The sequence below is a fragment of the Patella vulgata genome, chromosome 4, assembly GCF_932274485.2.
Source record: "Patella vulgata chromosome 4, xgPatVulg1.2, whole genome shotgun sequence".
In the NCBI taxonomy this organism is placed as follows: Eukaryota; Metazoa; Mollusca; class Gastropoda; family Patellidae; genus Patella; species Patella vulgata.
In genome coordinates, this window is record NC_065882.2 from 5,439,689 (window position 1) to 5,462,213 (window position 22,525).

The 22,525-nt window shown below is 38.9% G+C and overlaps 1 protein-coding gene across 1 annotated transcript; it reads left to right on the top strand.

Moving 5' to 3' along the window:
• Positions 1 to 16,775: 16,775 nt before the first annotated feature.
• On the top strand, positions 16,776 to 17,687 carry LOC126817768 (thyrotropin-releasing hormone receptor-like). The gene has a single exon (XM_050544913.1). It carries the CDS (start codon positions 16,776 to 16,778, stop codon positions 17,685 to 17,687), a length of 912 nt encoding a protein of 303 aa, XP_050400870.1.
• The last annotated feature ends 4,838 nt before the right edge of the window (positions 17,688 to 22,525 follow it).

Genomic DNA, 22,525 nt, shown 5'->3' on the forward strand with positions numbered 1-22,525 from the left:
TGGTAGCAAAATGTGTCGGAAATGCCGTCAAATACCTCTACGGTCAGCTATCTTTTTGAAGCAGAAAAAGACTTAAGGTTGGTAAGCAAGTCGTATACCTTGCTTGGGACTTGTGCTTAGATTGACTATGTTTAAGTTGTGCATAATAACGTGCTTGTGCTTACAATGAAGTCTACTTAAAATCTAAGCATAAGAACGTTCTTAAGAATTTTCTGGGAACACAAAATAAGGTAAGTTTACTTAAATGCAAAGTCTACTTAAATCTAAGCACAAGAACGTGCTTAAAAATTTTCTAGGAATCGGGCCCAGGATACTTTACATAATGAACGTTATGAAAACCCACCTAAACATTGAATTATATACTTGTTATTGTTCTATAATTAAACATTAAAAATTCAAAAGAGTCAAAAGACCCAGACTAATAATGGTAATCACTTTCTTCTCGAACACATTAACCTGTTCTGTTTATATCTAGATACCCGGATGTGTCAAACGTCTTCGACTTAATGGATGATACTTCCTGAATAATCTTGGAGTTTTTTTTAATTCTTAATGATCCATTTGTTTAAAGATAAATTATGAGAAATAAGATAAAGAGTGGGCAGTTCTCATTATAGAAGTTAAAAAAAAAAGATAATGTTAGCGAAATTTGCTGAACAGCACTAAGAACTAGGAATTAAGAACACTAAAATAAAGAGCTGTTTGGTCTTCGATACATAAGCAGTAATATGGTTTAATGGGCGAATACCTATGCTGTACGTTTTTTTTTTCAAAATTGACAACCAAGTTTAGGGAGACAAAATAATCGCAACTAATTTTGTGTTTTGAATTTTACACCCACCTGCACAGTTAGGTATTTTAACAGAAGGTATGTATTGTTACACGGGCTAAACAATTTAAACGATTTTTCTCAGTTTTAGGTTATTTTGGGTCTAATTAGGACAATTTACAAACTAGTTGGTCAATTTGTATTCTTTCTGACAACATAATTTATCCCTTACGCCTTCGTGCTCCGTCTATTCTTTATGGATGTACATGAAGCCCTTTTTTTTGTTTAGTCGTATCAGAATGACTAAAGATACGTTTTTCGTCATCCCAATACCCTGGTTCTTCTCTGTCTGAGAGTTGAGCTGGCAAAATAGTCTAATATTAAGTTACGTTGTGGTTTCGATTCTCGGTCTGTCCTACCTCGTGGGTTTCCACCGGGTCCTCATGTTACTGAATCATATGTTAGTCTCGAAATTACCTAGTTTGTGTCGAGAGGGCGTTAATCTCCCTCTCTCTATCTGAGAGTTGAGCTGGCAAAATAATCTAACATTAAGTCAAGTGTCGGGTTTTCGGGTTTCGATTCCCGGTCTGTCCAACCGCGTCCTCATGTTACATCCCACTGCTAAAGACCCCTACGCGCAAGCAAATTATTGAAATAATACTGAATCATATGTTAATCCCAAAGTGACCTAGTTTTTGTCGACTGGGCGTTAAACACTATCCCCCCCCCACCCTCTGTCTTTCCCCCCTTCTCTCTTGAATCAGTAACAGATCTTACGATCTAAAGGGCATGTATTAAAATTTCCCGACCACCAACCCAGGAGGCCACTTTATTGATCACTAATTAGAGCTAATGGTTATCTGTCATTCGTTCAGACACGACGAGAGTGAGATGTGATTTAATTGTGTTATCTTTACATCATCTTTCCTATCCAATTATAACTAATTGTCCATGTTATAGAACATTAGTATAATGCTTGTAACATTTATATCCGATTTCCTATTCAATATAATTAGGAAGGTATCAATATAACTCATTATCTACCCGAGAGAGAGAGAGAGAGAGAGAGAAGGCTTTACCTATAAAACTTAGGTGAAATATAAAGAAAGAGTGAGAGAGAGAGAGAGAGAGAGAGAGAGAGAGAGAGGGGTGAGTTTTAACGTCCACTCGACACAAACTAGGTCATTTCGGGACTAACACACGGTCCAATTTTATTTCAATAATTCGCTTGCGCGTAAGGGTCTTAAGCAGTGGGAGGAAACCGGAGGACCCGGAGAAAACCCACGAGGTTGAACAGGCGACCCTACGCCTTGTCAATTATCTATCTTAGGCTACACAAAATAAATGTCTTGTTTCTCGGGCAACTGACAGCTGAAACTGTAGGGGGGGGAGGGCGGTTTATTATTTTTTTTATCTCATTTATGGCTAGAGGATGGTGCAAAATAAAATTTGCCTATTGTTGAAAATTGTTTGGGCGGGAGGGCGGCCTTGTATTTTTTTTTTTTTTTTAATGAGAAAGTCATTACTTGTCTACGGTTTTGCTTTCAATTATATATTATACATACTTAGAACATAAACCCAAAAATCAAGTCTACTCAAACACTGAACACTGACTGAAAGGAAAATAATTTTCCATATTTAATTCACGTAATGTAGCTTACTAATGGTAATGGTGACAACCATAATTGAAATTGGTTTAAAATAAAATTCCGTACGACTATTAATAGCCGTCCATAATAACGACAATATTTTAAAGAGTAAACCTCTGTCAGCATGTGTATCAAAAATAATCATCACGGTAAACGACACTGCGATCTAAATCTAGTATCGCTGGTTTATAATGATTGACCTAATTCCAACCAATGTCACGTGTCATCGGGATATGACTGTTTCTCAGGTTATTCGGTGTTCTATCTGGGGTTTATATCGAATGACTATTTAAATTTAACTAACAACTCGTCAGTAAAACCATCAAATGTGTAATCCAATTATTATTTTCCGGATTATCAAACCTACCGTTAAATGTGCTAATGACCTAGATTCTGACTAAGGTATGGTGACTATCATCGTATCGTATTCGTAGCCACAAGTTATAATAATTAACCTGTTCTACGATTCATTGTTTTATAAGTAGGATTTTTTCAAACATGGACCGACTGAAGCCGGCAATAATGAGCCGATTAAGATCGAATGATTGAAATACATTGCATTGTTGACAATGACTTTCGATGTTTAACACAATCAAATTCTAGTTCACAAGGGGAGGTAATTAAAATCACGTGATACAAAAATGGAGGTTCTTTCGATATCAATAAAAAAAGACCCGTAAATGAGCGTTTACATCTGAATCAGTTTAATACATTTGAATGGATATTCACGTATGGGGCATGTAGATACATGCGGCATATTTTTTTTATGACTTGCTTATCGATGTTCGGGCGGGCGTTACATATTTTTTATTTTTCATCAACACTAATAAATAGGCCGCACGCGCAACCAATTTTGCGTGCGGGCGGTGCCCGAGAAACAACTTATTTTATTTGTGTTGCCTTATATAGAACATGTATAAATTGGAAATAAAATGAGCTAATGAAGACGCGCATACGTCATACAGTGTGCTATGAAGGAAATTTTGCCTCACTTTATTAAGTGTTCTTAATTTTTAGTTCTTATTTCATAGTTCTTAATTCTTATTTCTTCATTTGTTGTCGTATTCCGACATTTGTACACCGAATAAAGAGCTGTTTGGTCTTCCATAATCGGGGCTTCCACCATACTCTTAGTCAAAGATTATTCCAACGAGGCCATTAAGATCTCGGACACATTCCTCCCATACGAACGACCAGATGCCTTTTCTTGCCGGGTCCACCATCCTGCCCAACTGGAAAGTTCAGAGGAGCGTTCTCGACCAACCGGGCCACGGTGGCTAAGTGAGTAAGACACTGGCTCGCTAGCCTGGAGGTTGCGGGTTTGCTCCCGGTGTTGAACTAGAAAGTTCATCGGGATTTTCCGGCGTGGTGCCCCCTTGTCAGTGGTGCAGGACTTAGGGGATGAAAAACCGATGTCCTGTGTACAAATTAACGTACACTTAAAAGATCCCTTGGCAGTTGGAATTCGATATAAGAGTAGCCATAGCCCAGCAGTCCGAATAAAATTTCCCTCATAGCACACTGTATGGCGTATATACACGTGTTCATTAGCCCAGTCGGAGCAGAACGGTAGAACGTTAAACCCATTTCATTTCCTTTATTTCTCGACCGACACGTGGATCAAACCGTGACTCCCAGTATAAACCGAAGCAGCATAGTTGAATGTTGTCAACCCATGCTTTGAGTTTTTAGTTTATACACAAACTGATTAAAATACAGATCTATATTTCGTTTCGTTTTTTTATACTTTCGATGGCCTACACTACATGAAGATCTGATCGGTTGTAGCGATAGGGCGCGCCAGAGGTCATACGAGTGGCTTTTCACCCTATGACGTCAGACATTTTATTAACCAATCAGCAAAGATGTTACTAGTTAATTACTCACAGTTCCGTGCAAAACACGCTGAAAGCTCGCAGTAACAGACCGTTTCATTGGCTAATTCCTCACATCAATGATAACAACTCTTCCAGATCCTAGTGTAGTAAAGACGAAATTTTGAACTATTAAAACGAAACGAAATAGGATCTGTGTTTTAATCAGATTGGTTTATACATACATTTTTTGCAATTTTCCGTTTAGGATAAAATAAAGGGGAGTCGCGGTGGCTCAGTGGGTAACCTGACGGTCTCATGTTCGACCCCCGTGTTAGCCGAGAAAGTTCAGTGGAATTTTCTGACGTGGTTCCTCCTTGTCAGTGGTGCAGGGTGGAGAGCCTGACAAAGGACCATGTATAATCGTTCAGATGGTACCAAAAACCGAGGTCCCATGAACACAATGGCGTGCACATAAAAGAGTCCTCAACAGTTGTAATTCGATATAAGTATAGGCCGTTGTGCCGCTTTCCGGGCACAATTCCCCTTTTAGCACATTATCTTCATTAGCCCAGTCGGTGCAGAAATGTAGGACCTTTATTTGCTAGAATAATATGTTGATTCCATTTTATTACCAGATTTGGTTTCTGTGATGTCAAACTAGGATGTTATCTTCTAAAAAAATAGATAATAACTCACAGGTGAACCCCAAAGTAAAATGACACTAAATTCCCTCTCAATTTCCGACATTAATGTCTAATAAATAGAGAATAATCCAAATTAATCTTGGAACAAAAAAACTTTAACATTTCAAAGTAAATGGTAATTGTTTTTTTTTTAATATCCATTAACCTTTAATACAGACTAAATAACATATTATACGGACGGAAGCCACAAATCAGGTTGACCGCAAAATTATTTTATTTTTCACATTTGCGATTTATTTAACCGTAGCTCCAGGCAATAACTGAGAATTCCTTTGTTCAGACTCGGATCTTAAACCACGAACAACGTGGGGGTCGGATGGCCGAATGGTTAGTACGTGCGCGCTGTATCATAAGGTCTGTCATTGAGTCAACTGGCGGGGTTTCGATTCCCCGGTTGTAAGTGACAAGGAGTAGGGTCGCCTGTCCAACCTCGTGGGTTTTCTCCGGGTCCTCCGGTTTCCTCCCACTGCAAAGACCCCTATTCGCAAGCGAATTATAGAAATAAAATTAAACCATATGTTAGTCCCGAAATGACCTAGTTTGTGTCGAGCGGACGTTCAACCCCATTTCTCTCTCTCTCTCCGAAACAGTTTAACATTAAATGCTTTCCTAATTACCAGTTAATGGTTGTCGACCGAGATGTTACAAACTAATTCGAAAACGATTTGCCTCAACTATTTAATGGTTTCTTAAATAGTAGTAAATTCAATTTACACGAAATCACTTTGCAAAGGACATACAAGAAAGGTGTTTATTTACCAATATTCTGTCTAAATCAGTTTAACAAAAAGTTACTTGAAACATTGATGGATATTTGCAATGACAGCTTTTAGGGCAATACTATACAAAGTTAAAATGATCACTGAGTTTGATGTGGTTTTCTGGTTATTGCATCGTGATCCTCGTTTGATTAGATATCGTTTGATCTTATTTGACTGAGGATGTCATGGTGAGGGTTAAATCAATTCGAGGAAATTAAAAGTTAGTCTGTAAAGAGCCCACATAAATCTCTTAAGCCTTGATCAGACTTGCATACAATCTTGTAATCAAATAAACTGCTACAATTAATTACCGACCATCTACCGAACTTAGAAACTATTTGAAATGTGATTAGGCTTGACGTTGATGGATTGTCTTGACTGTCAAGGGTTGGTTGAGTGGGGGCAGGGGTAGGGGGCAAGTAACATTCAAGGCCATAGGATATTATCGGGCTGTCTTAGTCACGATAGGTCATTGTCAAGCATCCGCTGCGGATACATCGAAGCGGTTAAGTCCAGTTCATTCAAGGCACCAACATCAATTCCGAAGATTCATAGGCTTTGTGTCCGTCGGGGAACGATAGATCGGAGGCGGTCTTGCACATTTTAACTGTGGGTTAGGTTTAAGAATTTGGGGGAGAGGTTAAGTCTCCACATAAGCACTGACCTAGGATGATGAAAAATTAGTTCGTGATATTTCCTAGTTTTATTAAAATACATACAATACATTAGATTTATATACAAAGGCGATTTCACTGTTTATTGGTGTTGGTGGTGCTGATGGTCTTCCTTGGGTGGTGCTTCTGGTATTCTGGTATTATTGTTTCTGAAGCAAAAAGAAAATAAATTTGAGGCTCTCGGGAGATAGCCACATTAGTGTGTTTCCTACTACGGATCGTGTTTGTTCCACATCACCGGGTTACGGCTAGGGATTCTTATATCTAATTGATTTTAATTACTAACGGTTAGGCATAGGATTTGATATATGGTTTGTTTTGGGTCAGGGTGGAGACTGGTCTTATTTAATCTAATTTACTGTGCACTAGGATGTCGTTCAGATTTTTATTTTTAGAATATGCAATTATAAGTTTCTGTGTGAATATTTTCGGGTGATTTTCTTGGAGATCAGTAAAGTGTTTTCTGATGATTTTGGACGCACTTGCAGCTGTTGCGCTAAATGGAACTACAAAAGGAGCTATTGCGCTAGCCGTATGAATATTCAAACCTAGGGGGGCTGTTGTTTTCAATTTGTCAATCCAGAATTTTTCTCTTGTTAGCCTAAACGTTTTAATTTCTTCTGTGGAACTAGCCTAACCTTTCTTCAGAAACCAAAATACCAGAATACCACAAGAGGCACCGAAGGAAGACCATCTGCGCTACCAACACCAAAAAACAACTAAACCAACAATGTATATAAATCTAATGTATTGTGTGTATTTTTAATAAAACTAGGCAATATCACGAACTAAATTGTCATCATCCTAGATCAGGGGCCTATTTCACGAAATTTTAACTAAGATAAAATCCAAATTTTAGTAATTTGATTGGATAATATTAGATTGATTTTAGTGCTTAGCCAATCAAGATTGAAGTATCTACTAAAATTTGTATTTTATCTTTAGTTAAGATTTCGAGAAACAGGCCCCAGTGCTTAACCTCTCCCCCAAGTTCTTAAACCTAACCCTGGACCAAGCCTAACCCTTACCCTAACCTTAACGCACAATCCACATATGACGTCGTATGTGCAGGACCGTCTCCGATCTAGAGTTCTCCGTGTCAGTCAAATAATTTCAAGGCGGAAGTAGATATTTTAAGATTTTTGCCAGATAATAACATATTGTGTTTATGTATTGGAATACCTCGAAGCTATATAATGATGTCCCATGTTATATGTTTTTGACATACTGTTTCCTTGTCTAAGTGGATTCCATGGCGGCTAAGTGGGTAAGACGCTGGCTCGCTAGCCTGGAGGTCGCATGTTCGATCCCTGCATTGGCCAAGAAAGTTCATTAGGATTTTCCGACATAGTTTCCCCTGTCAGGAGGGCTTGACAAGGACAGCTGTCCAGTCTTTCGGATGGGACGAAAACATTGGCAGTTGGAATTCGATATAAGTGTAGGCCATAGCGCCGCTGCCCGGGAAAAATTCCCTCATAGCACACTGTATGGCGTATGCCATTCTTCATTAGCCCAGTCGGAGCAGAACGGTAGGACATTAAACCCCATTTCATTTCATTTCCTTGTCTAAGGGAATTCCCATCTTCATTAGCCCAGTCGGAGCAGAACGGTAGGACATTAAACCCCATTTCATTTCATTTCCTTGTCTAAGGGAATTCCCATCTTCATTAGCCCAGTCGGAGCAGAACGGTAGGACATTAAACCCCATTTCATTTCATTTCCTTGTCTAAGGGAATTCCCATCTTCATTAGCCCAGTCGGAGCAGAACGGTAGGACATTAAACCCCATTTCATTTCATTTCCTTGTCTAAGGGAATTCCCATCTTCATTAGCCCAGTCGGAGCAGAACGGTAGGACATTAAACCCCATTTCATTTCATTTCCTTGTCTAAGGGAATTCCCATCTTCATTAGCCCAGTCGGAGCAGAACGGTAGGACATTAAACCCCATTTCATTTCATTTCCTTGTCTAAGGGAATTCCCATCTTCATTAGCCCAGCTGGAGAAGAACAGTAGGACGTTCAACTGCATTTCATCGCATTTCTAAAGGGAATGATAATAGTTACTTATCAACTGGATGTACGAGAAGGACAGTCGCGCTCGTCACATTACTAGACCACTTTAATACAAGCTAATTAAAATCAGATTTCCCATTCGTTTCGATTTTTTTTCTGTTTTAATTTTGATATAAACATGCATTATGCAAGAGCTAGGCATTAAATGCTATCTACATTCATTAACTTATCAAAACAATAATCAACTCTCGATGGCTTCGTATGGCTCCGATATTTATTAAGTACGAATACATTTTGTGATGGATGATTTAATGTCAAAATGGATAATCGAGATTAGGTGGGGGGGGGGGATCGTAGCGATTTTAGTAAGGCTAGATCTAAAATTCAATCGCTAATATCGCGGTTCAGTGTGGATTAATTTGATTGAAATTTTCCAAATATTCTCCTTGCGTTATGTACTTCATAGTTTTAAACTATTATAGTGAGGACGGGCGGAGGGACTGACAAGGACAGCTGTCTAGTCGTTCGGGTGGGACGAAAAACCGAGGTCGTAGGTCGTAGTGCCGCTCTCTGGGCAAACCTTCCCTCATAGCACACTGTATGGCGTATGCCCGTCTTCATTAACCCAGGTCGGAGCAGAATAGTAGGACGTTAAAGTCCATTTCATTTTATTTCATATCTGTATTGGAGAGATTTAATCTGATGAATAGACGATTCTCACGTATTCTGTGAATGACATTCAATAATCGGAACATAATCAAATATGTTTGATAACAACTTGTGAAATCTTGTTGAAACGTCGCAGTGAAATAAACCATAGTAATTGTTATTCATAAAAATGTTAGTTGACGATTCTCACGTGCTTTGTTAATGTTACGCCCCAACCGGAAATGAACCCGTATGGCAAGATAGCCATTAAAAATCTAACTGTATGTTTTACATGCATAGATTTGATAAAATCATCTAGTCTTCCAATAATACTGTTTATCACCCAATAATGCAGTCTACAGTAGATATCGCTTGTGTGATAAATAACAAAATCTCCTAAGGAGACATCGCTTTACATGAATTTGATTGGTCAGTTAAAAAGGAACTACATTTTTGTATTTTCAAAGAACAGTTCATTTTTTATTAAAAGTAACTTCATTTTTTTTTATTAAAAATGAATTATTTTTATTTAGTTAACCTTGCTGGAAACACTGGGAAAATATAAAGGGCTTTGCAATGGTTGAATTGCTATCAAAAAATGATGTATCACTACGCCGTAATGTAATCAGGTTCAGTAAAAGTGAAATCTATAGCAAAGAATTAAATTTATTTATTTGTGCATGTAAGAAGGGATTGGGTGATAAATAAAATCTCCTACTCGTCTTTTTTGATATAAAAAAAATATTAACACTCGTCAATAAAGTAAAGAAACTCGGCAGAGTCTCGGGTTTTTTTTACTTTAACGAAATATATCTTCTGGCCATCAAACTATAAACATGTTCTATGTTATTAAGGGTCCCTTTTGTGTCTAGAAAAACATGTACTTCGATTCTTTACTATACTCGACAAAATAAATAAATGAAATGAAATGAAACGAAATGGAGTTTAACGTCCTACTGTTCTGTTCCGAACTGGGATAATGAGGGAAAGTCTGCCTGGACAGCGACACCACAGCCTACACTTATATCGAATTCCAACTACCAAAGGATCTTTTATGTACACCCCAATGTGTACACAGGACCTCCGCTTTTAGTTGTCCCCTGCAGGGCCCTCTGTCTGCAACGTTGACAAAGGGAACCACGCTGGAAAATCTGGATGAATTTTCTCTGCCAATAAAGGAATCGAACAGTGAATCTCAATGTTAGCCAGCCAATGTCTTACTCACAAATGTACAAAATTACGTAATCTATATATACCTACGGTAATTGTGGAGGTCATTTGGTTCATTAAAAAAATGATTTGTCGACATTGAAATATCAGAATTGTTTTACATGCAGTAGACAACGATAACTACCATACGCCTCGCAGTGTTTCGTTTGATTATGCCCAATTAACCAGTGCATAGCAGAATATTGCAGAAAAACTAATTGCGTGACAAACGAGGCTATCCACACGAATACAATGTAAACAATACTGTTTGGAGACGAAGAATACTTTTACCGTTTTTAATACCTTAAATCACTGTCCAAAGTTTTAGGGAAGACCCCAGATTAAACGAAAGGCTGTTTAATTGGGATAGATTTGATTGAACGGGAAGAATAGACACACTCCCTTAAAAGCTCAAGTATCAGAAGCCAATCCAGCAATTTCTGGGACCATTGCTTCAGGAATATGATAACTACCATACGTTTTCATTTAATACAGTCATTATATGTTTCAAACACTTAAAGTGTTCTAAACCTTATTGACTACTACCAAAACGGCCTTGTTCTATAAACCGAATAGTTCTAAATAGTTCGCGAGCCGCGGTGACTAAGTGACAAAGACACTGACTTGCTAATGAACATATTACCGAAGCAATGATCCGAGAATCAAACGAAACACTGTGAGGAATATGGTCACGGATTCGCACTAGGTGTCGACCTAGAAAGTTCTTCAGACTATTCCGACGTGATTCCCTCCCCTCAGTGGTGCATGGCGCAAGGTCCTAGACTGTATAGCGCCACAATGAATGCTTGGAACCTAGCTCCGATTATTACTTGATTTAATAATAATAATTTGGTTGTTTATTGGTTGAATTGTCCGTGGGTTTGTCTTTGTCGTCCTGCACCACTGACAAATGATTACCATCTTGGAAAATTCCACGGAAGATTACCAACAAACCCCGGACTTCCTGGTAAAAGGGAACCAGTGCCACTCAAGCAATGAAAAAGATTGTCAATGACTACCAATCTTGTTCTTCCCCCTTTTTTGAATGCGAAGTTCTTCTAAAAAAAGGGCCAGCAGCTCCGCCGACTCAAGTGAAGAGCCCAGGGGAAGAACGATCTAAGTCACATTTTAGTCTTTTCGCATAAAAAGCAAAACAGACTTTGGACGAAAATGTTTGACGCGAACAGAACAACGACTGCGTTTAATTACAACTTCAAAATGATGTTTAATACGAATCATAATTACCAGTACAACTGACTTCAACTTTTCAGGCAAATTAAGGTTAAAGAAAGGGTACGATAGACTTGTATTTGTCCGGGAGGCCATTTCAGAAGGGCCTTGGTGTAATGTGACTCCGCTCGTTTTTACCTGAAATTGATTGTTCCACAGGAAGCTTATACAATTTGCTACCAGATGACGCCATTAACTAGGGTTCATTGAAAAAGTGACTTAGACCGTTCCTCTCCGGGGCTCTTCAAGTACAATCAGCATCAATTGAAGCAGCCTTAAATTGACACAAGAAGAAAATAGGAACAAATGGTTGTGCTTCATATTTACGATGTGCGCCAGAAACGTCATCAGCATTGTTTTCACTCAAATCTATGTATAAGTGTATTGATGCAAGGGACGAACATTAAGTTGATTGATTATCAATAAGGTCGACTATGTGGAACAAACCTATGCACATCCTCTACCATTTGCATTGATCACCAGAACCGTTATTAACATTGTTATCATTCAAATCTATATGTTTATAAGTGTATTGAAGCAAGGAACGAACATCAAATTCATTTATTATTAATAGAGTGGTCTATTCTATGTGTAACAAAACTATGCACTTCACTAGCACTTACATTTATTTTTTATTCTGCCTTTTAAAATTCTATATTCTGTGTCGATAAATTGAGATTTTCAATGTTTTCTGTGACAGTGACGATTGATTTGGAATGTTGTTTATATTCACCGATCGTAGAGTTCAATTGATCAGAACGTTTTCTTTACAAAATCAGTCAGAAGCTCAGTCAATTGTGTCTCTTCTGTTATTTGTCTAGTAAGGGTTGGATGCTTAGCGCGTGCGCGCTGAATCATAAGAGAGAGGGGGAGAGAGAGAGAGAGAGAGAGTTTATCGTCCACTCGACACAAACTAGGTCATTTTGGGACTAACATATGGTTTAATTTTATTTCAATAATTCGCTTGCGCGTAGGGATCTTTAGCAGTGGAAGGAAACGAGAGGACCCGCAGAAAACCCACGAGGTTGGACAGGTGACCCTACTCCTTGTCACGTACAACCGTGGATTTGGAAATTTGTTGTTCGAGATTTTTTTTTTCGTTGTATTTCTTTGATAAAATGTAAATGTAGGCTAATTGTTTGATTTTCTAATAGGAAATTATCTTTATATTAAAATACAATTAAGTTAAACAAAAATACATTTTACATATCTGATATGACAAATGTCTGATTTGTGAAACAAATATTGATTTTAAGATACAAATGTTAATTTTAGTGTACAAATGTCGAAATATGACAACAAATGAAGAAATAAGAATTAAGGACTATGAATTAAGAACTAAGAATTAAGAATATTGAATAGAGAGCCGTTTGGTCTTCCATAGTTTTGTCGCGTGTTTTAACTTCACGACAACCCTGATTATCCTAGTAATTAAAATCAACGACACGCATAATATCCCAAAAGGCTTGGATTATCAACTCATTTCAAGGGTCAAAAATGTTCAGTTGGTATACGTCTTTACGTTGGTGACAAACCAATTCAACGGAATGAAAATAACGTCATGTTTTAATTAGCTTGTCCGTCAAGCCGTCTACCCGAAGTAAGTTTATTCTGAAACACGGATCGAGAACACCCAACTACCTACGCATTTTCCGTCGATTTTGTCAATGATTATAACCCCGGTTGTACAATATAATTACTCAGTATTATAGTGCATTGACTGTCATTTTCTGTATTTCCCATCTCGTGCCAATCTAATCGGCATATGCATATTCGGTTTTGAATTGATGTCTTCTAATTTTTATATAAAATCTCATCAGAATTATGTCACTTTCGGATCAACTTAGACGACATTAAAGTTCATCCTTTGCTCAAATACTCCATAGAATTGGAATGAAGTTGAACGGAGATATTCCATGCCATGTGTGCTATTTTGCGTTACGGTCAACTCTTATTTCGAATTCCATCTGTCAAGTGTTCTTTTACGTGCATGCAAAAACCTCGGTTTTTCGTATCATTCGAATGACTATACCTTGTCCCTAGCCAAGCCCTCTGCCCTACACCATTGACAAGCAAGGGGGGGGGGGCACTCCGGAAAATCGCGATGAACTTTCTCGGCCAACGCAGGGAGATCGAACTTAGGACCCCTAGGTTACCGACCCAACGTCTTACTAACTGAGCTACCGTGGCTTCCCGAACCAGATCCAACGTCTTACTAACGGAGCTACCGTGGCTTCCCGAACCAGACCCAACGTCTTATCAACTGAGCCACCATGACTCCCCGGTCCAACCGTAGCAAGGTTGTGTACTATTAGATACAAAAATCCGTTAGCTCGATTGCGAAATTGAATGAAAAACACGAAACATGTTTCTTTTTAGAGTCGAAAGAAATATTAAAACTGATGAGATAAAAACGAAACTTGGGTTATTTAAAGGTGAACAATCACCATTATGTCTCTTCGTTATTGATATTTTTTCACGATAAGTCTTCGTTCGGTTTTACTTAGACTGGCTAAAAAATGAAATAAATTGATTTCTTCTAAGTGAAAGATAATTAAATTGCTTTTTTTTCTAAATATAACATGTACTTTCGTCTCTTCTGACATTTCAAAAGAGGAGAAACTTTTAGTTTCTGTGACGTTTAGGTTTGTAATTAATTATTATTATTTTTTTTTACATTGGAATTAAAGGGGAATATTACCTTGTGATATGTTCACACATAGCATCAAATGGAATGGGGTTTAACGTAGTACTGTTATACTCAGACTGGGCTAATAAAGACATGCATACAGTGTTCCACGAGGGAAATTTTGCCCGGGCAGCGGAACTATAGCCTAATCGTATATAGAATTCCAACTGCCAAGGGATCTTTTACATGCACGCTAATGTATACACGGAACCTCGGTGTTTCGTCCTATCCGAACTACTAGACAGCTGTCTTTGTCAGACCCTCCGCCCTGCACCACTGACAAGGGGGGACAACGTCGGAAATCCCGATTAACTTTCTCGGGCAATGCAGGGATCGAACACGCGACTTCCAGGCTAGCGAACCAGCGTCTTAACCACTTAGCCACCGTAGATTCCCGTTTACACATAGCCGACTGTCATATTGACTGGCCCAAATATAATGTGGTAACATTAACCGTTGTGTCTAAAAGATGTTGTAGTATAGCGGCTAAGGGGAACGGGTTTAACTAGGTCATTTCGGGACTAACACAAGGTTCAATTTTATTTCAATAATATGCTTGCGCATAGGGGTCTTTAGCAGTGGGAGGAAACCAGAAGACCTGGAGAAAACTCACGAGGTTGGACAGGCGATCATACTCCTTGTCACGTACAACCGGGAAATCGAAACCAGGCCAGTTGACTCAATGACAGACCTTGTGATACAGCGCGCACGTGTTAACAATTCGGCCATCCCCCACCCCTCCCTTAGAGACTAAGGAGTGAACTTCCCCCAGAATCGTCCACTTCTTGAGTGAAGCATGAAACGTTGTCCGGCGAGTATAATGCGTAAGGTTCATAAACAAATGGACCACAAGAAGTGGACTTTGTTTATGCCTGGCCGGTGAGTAAAGTGTACATGCGCATTGTTTAAAAGTTGAAGGAGAATCAAGAAACGTGTGTGTTTTTTTTAGAGACTATAAAGTTTAATAAATTTATATAAAACAAAAACATCGGTGGTTACCCAAAAGATATTAATTACAAGATAATGACCATTTTTATGATTCTCCTTTCCGTTTACATGTGGAAATAAATTGTTTTCTTCTACATGGAAATGATCTGGAAATTAAATTGCTTTCTTCTACATGAGAAATGATCTAGATATTAAATTGCTACCTTCTAAATGGAAAATAATCTGGAAATTAAATTGTTTTCTTCTAAATGGAAAATAAATTGGAAATTAAATTGTTTTCTTCTAAATGGAAAATAATGTATACATTTATACCTCACCTCTTTCGGCGTTTTAAAAGTTGAGAACCTATTAAATACATTTTAATTTCCTTTATAATGTATGTTGTAATGATTTTGCAATGAACTCTTTGGTCTGTTTAGAAACGGCGCCACGGTGACTCAGTGATTTAGATGTTGGCTCGCTATCCTGTGAGTCCTGTGTTCGATCCCTGCGTTGGCCGAGAAAATTGATCGGGATTTTCCCCGATGTGGTTCCCCCTTGTCAGCGGTGCAGTCTCAGATAACAAATTTTGGTCTTCCAGGAAATTATTAGTGAGCAGGAATTCGCCCGTGTATCTGTTATTACTCGTCACTTCAGTCAGTTATATAGAAGGATAACTCGTGTTTTCCTTTTGCGCTCGTCACTTCCGTTTATTGAAATCTTCATTACTCATCTATCGTAGCATTGATCTCTGTGATAAAATAATATTTGGAACGTGTTTAACCAGTTCTATCACATATGTGATAATGACTGACCCCAATATTGTCCTTTAAATGGGTTTATCTAAATCGTGTGGTAATTTTAATCGATATCTTATTGATTCCATGTTCAGGTAATTGCGGATGTTTGCGTTTTGGTCCATTTTAGATGATAATACCCATAGAGCTCTACACGTGTATTTGTCTTTCAGATACTATTAGAACCTCCGTCAGACCGGCGTGGCGTCCCTACTGCGCTGCTACGGCGACGGAAAATTGTCTTCGAGCGCGTGAAGATTACTCTAAGCGTGGTAAAAGCGTGGTGGAAACGCCAGATATCGTGGTGTGGTTTATATGGTCGCCAATGTTCGCCGGGTCACGACGTTTATTTTGAGCATATTCAAAACAAACGCCAAGGTTCTGCGATCTGACCCGCAAAGTTGCGAGAAAGCGGCTCTTTTTAAGTTTGTAATTTTTTGGGACATTTACTCGTGTTGTGTTCGCGTTTGCCGGCGACGTTGTGCATTTTCTGGCTTGCCGCACGGCCGCAGCAGCGCAGTATGGACGCCACCCCGGTCTCACGGGGCAAAACACTGTGTTAATGTTCCAAGGAGCGTCGATCTGTTTTAACATTTTTAGACGACAGATGATAATAACTCCACAACGTGCTGATTTGCTTGTAAATTATTATTCAAAACTCACGTCTATTAATGCTCTTTATTATTGACTATTTCAGATGACCAGCCTGATGAACTCAACAGTGGATACTGGCTCGTTGGTGATGATTAATAGTTGGAGTGATTTATCCAAAGTTTTACATTACCATGTTCCGTTCGCCTTGGATATTGATAAATACTGCACACCAGTCTGGTGCATATTAGGGATTATTGGTAACCTCTTGTCGACAAAGGTATGGATTATGAGACGGATGAGAAAATGCAACACCTCGGCTCTTTATCTAATAGCTTTAGCATTCGCGGATATATCTTTTCTGGTGCTGCTTGTGTTCTATGAGTTGCAGTATCCGTGGAGGAAGAGTGTGCTCGATCTGTTCATTTGGTGCTCTGTGTGGAATCTCCTGTACATGATGACGCAGTATATTAGTGTTTTCCTGGTTCTTGGATTCACCACTGAGAGATTTCTATCCGTTTGTCACCCCTTTCAGTGTGAACGCTTCTCCAGGACGTCCAGATCAAGGAACATTATTATCGCTATACTTATTGTCTCATTTTTATTGGCATTGCCCCAGGGGTACTTTTGGGACGTTGATCCTCATAGTGGAGAATGTCACCTTCGGGGGAATGCTGACGCAACCTCTGAGACATCTTTGTATACCATTTGGAATTGGAGTACGGAAATCATTATGTTTGGGGTGCTGCCCATAATTGTTTTATTTTTAAATATATGTGTCTTAAGACAAATCAAAACTGTGGGTAAATTATTCATCAGTGACTCGATCACACGAAATGCACATTCTCGTTGCACCAGCACAACGGTAACATTGCTGTGGATTTCATTTTATTTAATCTTTACAAAGCTACCTGTGACCATTTCTTTTGTGATTCAATACAAAATACCTTTAGGAGGACCAATGACTATGGACGAAATGAACAAAGACCCAACATGGCAAAACTATTTTGCGTATTTCACAATTAGAAAAGTTATTGAAGAAATCGGAATTTCTCATCATGCGTGTAACATTTTTATATATGTTGCCACTAGTAGTCATTTCAGAAAGCATCTTAGAATTTGGTTCTTTGATTTAGGACAATGTGCTAGTGCTCCTGAAGAGGAATCTGCCAGGTCGCCCAGACCTGTTCAGTTAATTGGAGTTGCTTAATTATTTCAACACACGTGCATACGGTTTTATTTGTTTGGACAGTTTACATTCGCCACAGGCACGATACACGCCTGACTCGCAAACTGTCGTACGTGTTTTGACAGCCGCAAGAAACCGGGTGCAGGACCAAAAGTCTCTACGACCATTGTGAGATCTTCTACGGTGCTGAACACCGTAGACATTCCATAGTAGCACATGGGGCTGGTTGTGAGCTAGACTTTATTTAAAACAGTTATCAGCTTGCCTTTGTATTTGTGGCATCATCATTTTCGTAACTGCATTCAATCTTAGCTATATGTATTTTTTCTGGTGATGCTAGTGGTAAGCATTTGATTGACGGGACTGCAGGTCAGTTCCCAGGGAATAAACATTTCTTTATAACAAAAAAGGAGCCAAGTACATGCCTTATCATTCGAATAACCCTTTTCTTACTGCCGATTTTGTGAAGATATTGAAATACTCCTTTAGTTACATTCTGGCTAGTGGACACACCCACTGAACGAGAAGTGGTGACTGGTGTCCAGCTGATGATTTGACGCTTTTTTTCTCTCAAGGACACCTGTCACTACCACTCAAACTATTGTATATTACAGTCAGTCTGTCTATCCGTCCATCCGTAGAGGGGTTGGGTGGCCGAATGGTTAGCTCATACGCACTGTATCATAAGACCTGTCATTGAGTCAACTGACGTGGTTTCGAATCCCCAGTTGTACGTGACAAGGAGTAGGGCCGCCTGTCCAACCTCGTGGGTTTTCTCCGGTTCCTTCGGCATCACCCCACTGCTAAAGATCCATACGCACAAGCGAATTATTGAAATAAAATAGGACCATATGTTAGTCCCGAAATGACCTAGTATTTGTCGAGTGGACGTTACCCCCCCCCCCACCACTCTCTCTCTTTCTCTCCGTCCATCCTTTCATATTTCTTGTTAGCACACTGGATACTATATACAATGATCCCTGTATCCTTCCAATCAAAATGAAGACACCTGTTGATCTTAAACCAGAGTTATTCCCCTTCGTTATTACGAATGATTAACGATCTATCGTTCTGTGACTTTGGGGGGTTGGATGGCTGAATGGTTAGCACGTGTGTGCTGTATCATAAAGTCTGTCATTGAGTCAACTGGCGTGGTTTTCGAATCCCCGGTTGTACGTGGCAAGGAGTAGGGGCGCCTTTCCAACCTCGTGGATTTTCTCCGGCACCTCTCACTGCTAAAGACCCCTACGCGCAAACGAATTATTGAAAAAAAAATTGAACCATATGCTAGTTCCGAAATGACCTAGTTTGTGTCGAGTGCACGTTAACCCCCCCCCCTCTCTCCTCCAACCCTCTCATATATCCTAGTGAAAGGATATTGCCCATTCAACGATTTATTCAGATGAGTAGTCTAGCTCATAACCATTTGAATGACTTAGTCGCTTGTGGGCAATATATTTGTATTATACTTAATTGAAATTATCATGCCTCGATGAGATGTTCGTTATGTATAATTTTACGTCAAGTATTGACTGTTAATAACTCTGATGTAGCCCCGAGTTAAATGCTTCCTGTTAAACACATGGAATGCACAATGTACTGTATACATAAATTCATTCAGGTCGTAAATAACATGAAATTGGTTTAACGTCTTACCTTTCCGCACCAACTGGGATAATGAAAACTGTCTAATCAGATTGGGAGCCACGGTGGGTCAGCGGGTAGGACGTTGCCTCGCTAACCAGAAGGTCCTGTGTTCGATCCCTGCGTTGGCCGAAAAAGTTCATCGGGATTTTCCGGTGTGTTTCCTCCTTGTCAGTGGTGCAGGACCGAGGGCCTCATAAGGGGCAACGTATAGTCGTTCGGATGGGACGAAAACCCGAAGTCCCGAGTGAACATTGTCTTTCAGGTTAAAGATCCATTGGCAGTTGGAATTCGATATAAGAGTAGGTTATAGCGCCGAGGTGCTGGAAGAGTTTCCCTCATAGCACACAGTATGGTGTATTTACGTCTTCATTAGCCCACTCGGAGCAGAACAATAGGACGTTAAACCCCATTTCATTGCAATTTCTTATTAAGTTGAATGGGCGGTCTCGTATACAAGTGGATAGAGCTGGTTAATTGTTTTTAACAGGTCAGTTAAAAGTAGCTATCCTAGTCTACAAACAATTAGTTCCCAAATTCCACACAATATAAGTCCCTGGATAACCATGACTAGCTCTCTACCGATATTGTGGTTGTCACCATTATCATGTCATGTTAGTTCCTTACGATCGTTTACGTAACTCAATTGATATGAACCGGTCAAAATTTCCCGACTTTGATTTATCATCTTAAAAAAAAATCACTTATTTATGGACCTAAGTTAACACTCAATCTGATTATAACACAGACCCTATTTCGTTTCGTTTTTATAGTTCAAAATTTCATTTTACTTGTCTTACTACACTAGGATCTGGAAGAGTTGTTATCATTGACGTGAGCTGAATGGTGTGAGGGATTAGCCAATGAAATGGCCTGCTACGGCGAGCTTGAGGCGTGTTTTGCACGGAACTGTGGGTAATCCACTAGTAACATCAATGCTGATTGGTTAATCAAATGTCTGACGTCATCGGTCAAAAGACACTCGTATGACCTCTGACGCGACCTGCTGCTACAACCGGTCAGATCTTCATATAGTGTAGGCCATTGAAAGTATAAAAAAACGAAACGAAATATAGATCTGTACTTTAATCAGATTGGTTCCCACTATCCGGATTCGAGCTACGATTGAAATCGTAGTTTTAATCGTGTAGTAATCCTGATTATCCTGACAAGTTATTGGGGTTAGTCGTAGCAATCATGTTGATCGTAGCTGAACGTATCTGCACGTACCAGATCGTGAACAGTGGGAGCCTAGCACTAGAATTTGACTCAAAATTGTTCGCCTTATTGTGACTAAAGTATAGCCCTTGATATAACTTTTGTTGTTTTAATGTATCAAATACATCAATAAGAAACACAGAGTAAAGTTTTGTGTTTCTGGATAAAAGATATTTCTCATATACTGTGATTTTTAAGTTGAGTAAATTCTTTATGCATGAAATATTATCTAACTCATTACGAGATGCCATCGTTATCTTGTGATATTTAGTGGATTTGAATCAAGTTTTGTGATGGATAATTTAACGTAAAAATGCATAACCAAGACTTTGTTTATTATCGTACAAACTTTAGTAATGATGATCGAGGCTATAACCTAAAATTGAATCGCTAATATCTAGGTTCATAGTGAAGCAATGTGACTGAAATTTTCAATATTTTCTGTTTTCATTATCTATTTGTTAACTATTAACGCGAGAGCTGTCGGTTCTATATCTAGTCTTACCTAATGCCCCATTTACGTCTGAGAATACGTTGTGAACTCGGGACCGACCTATTAATGGGACCTTTCTTGCTCGGTTGATGAAGAAAAGACGCTACATCCCATTCCATTTCATTAACATTGCGATTTCATAAAGAGCGAGAGGGAGAATTGGCGTTTAAAGTAGCTAAGTCTCTAACTCAATATCATCCAAAATCTTCGACATTAAAAACACGAATTGTTTGTCGGTTTAAATCAACATTGATGTTGTGATCTTACCGGGAAAAGATGGCCTTGTGAAATCCAATATTTAAGACAAAATAAACATTTTACAATTGGTACACGAATCGTGTATCATAATGCGTTTCAGCGCTATGCGTAATAAAGAACTCGAAAAACGAGGCTAGGCATATTCCACAAGTCATGTCAAACGGTGACGCTATATTCTTATCTGGGGAGCATGCCCAATAAATACTATCGGCGTAGACTGGAATAACCAGAAGCTAGAGATTGAAATTCGATTGAGAATACTGGCGTATGTCGCCGAACCTAACTGATTAGAAATTACAGTAAAAACAGAAACGATTGAATGTAAATCAATTTATATACATTCATATTACATTATTGTATGCGTTGCGACCCATTTGTGTCAATTTCTAGGTCCCAAATATTAGCGACTTAGCTCCTTCAACGTCCACTCGACACAAACTAGGTCATTTCTGGACTAACATGGTTTTATTTTTTTATTTCATTAATTCGCTTGCGCATAGGGGTCTTTAGTAGTGGTAGGATACCGGAGGACCCGGAGAAAACCCACGAGGTTGGACAGGCGACCCTACACATTGTCACGTACAACCGGGGATACGAAACCACGCCAGTTGACTCAATGACAGGCCTTATGATACAACGCGCGCGTGCTAACAATTCGGTCATCCAATCCCCCGATTTCATAAAATTCCGATACTAATAAATAGTTCGCGTGCAAATAAATAAAGTTTAGTAAGTTGACAAGTTCAATTTTCTAGTGATGTATCTATTGCCATCAATAGCTCAACCTATCACGACATATATTAAAGATGTAGCTGATCGTTCTTGCTAATAGTTCAATAATAGATGAAAAATGAATATAACTGAAAGTTTCATGCAAAGTTATAACTGTTTGAAGGTGTAACAACATAAATTATTTATGCCTATGGAGCTAAGTCTCGATTATCCATTGTATCGTTCAATTGGTTATGACTATGGACCTAAGTCTCGATTATCCAGTGTATCGTTCAATTGTTTATGAATATGGAGCTAAGTCTCGATTATCCATTTTCTCGTTCAATTTTTAGATCTCGCGGGTATTTTAGTTTATTTAAATATCAGCGATCCGATGATCTAGAGATCATCGTAATTTGAACAACGCTTTAAATATTTCTTTAGAGAAATTCTTGAGATTTACAGCCTTTGGGGAATAAATTGAATACAATTATAGGCTTGATTATAGGTTTGCCATGTGCACAAATGTCAGAAT

Coding starts and splice junctions, on each gene's coding strand:
- LOC126817768 (XM_050544913.1), top strand. CDS start 16,776: ATGAGAAAATGCAACACCTCGGCTCTTTATCTAATAGCTTTAGCATTC.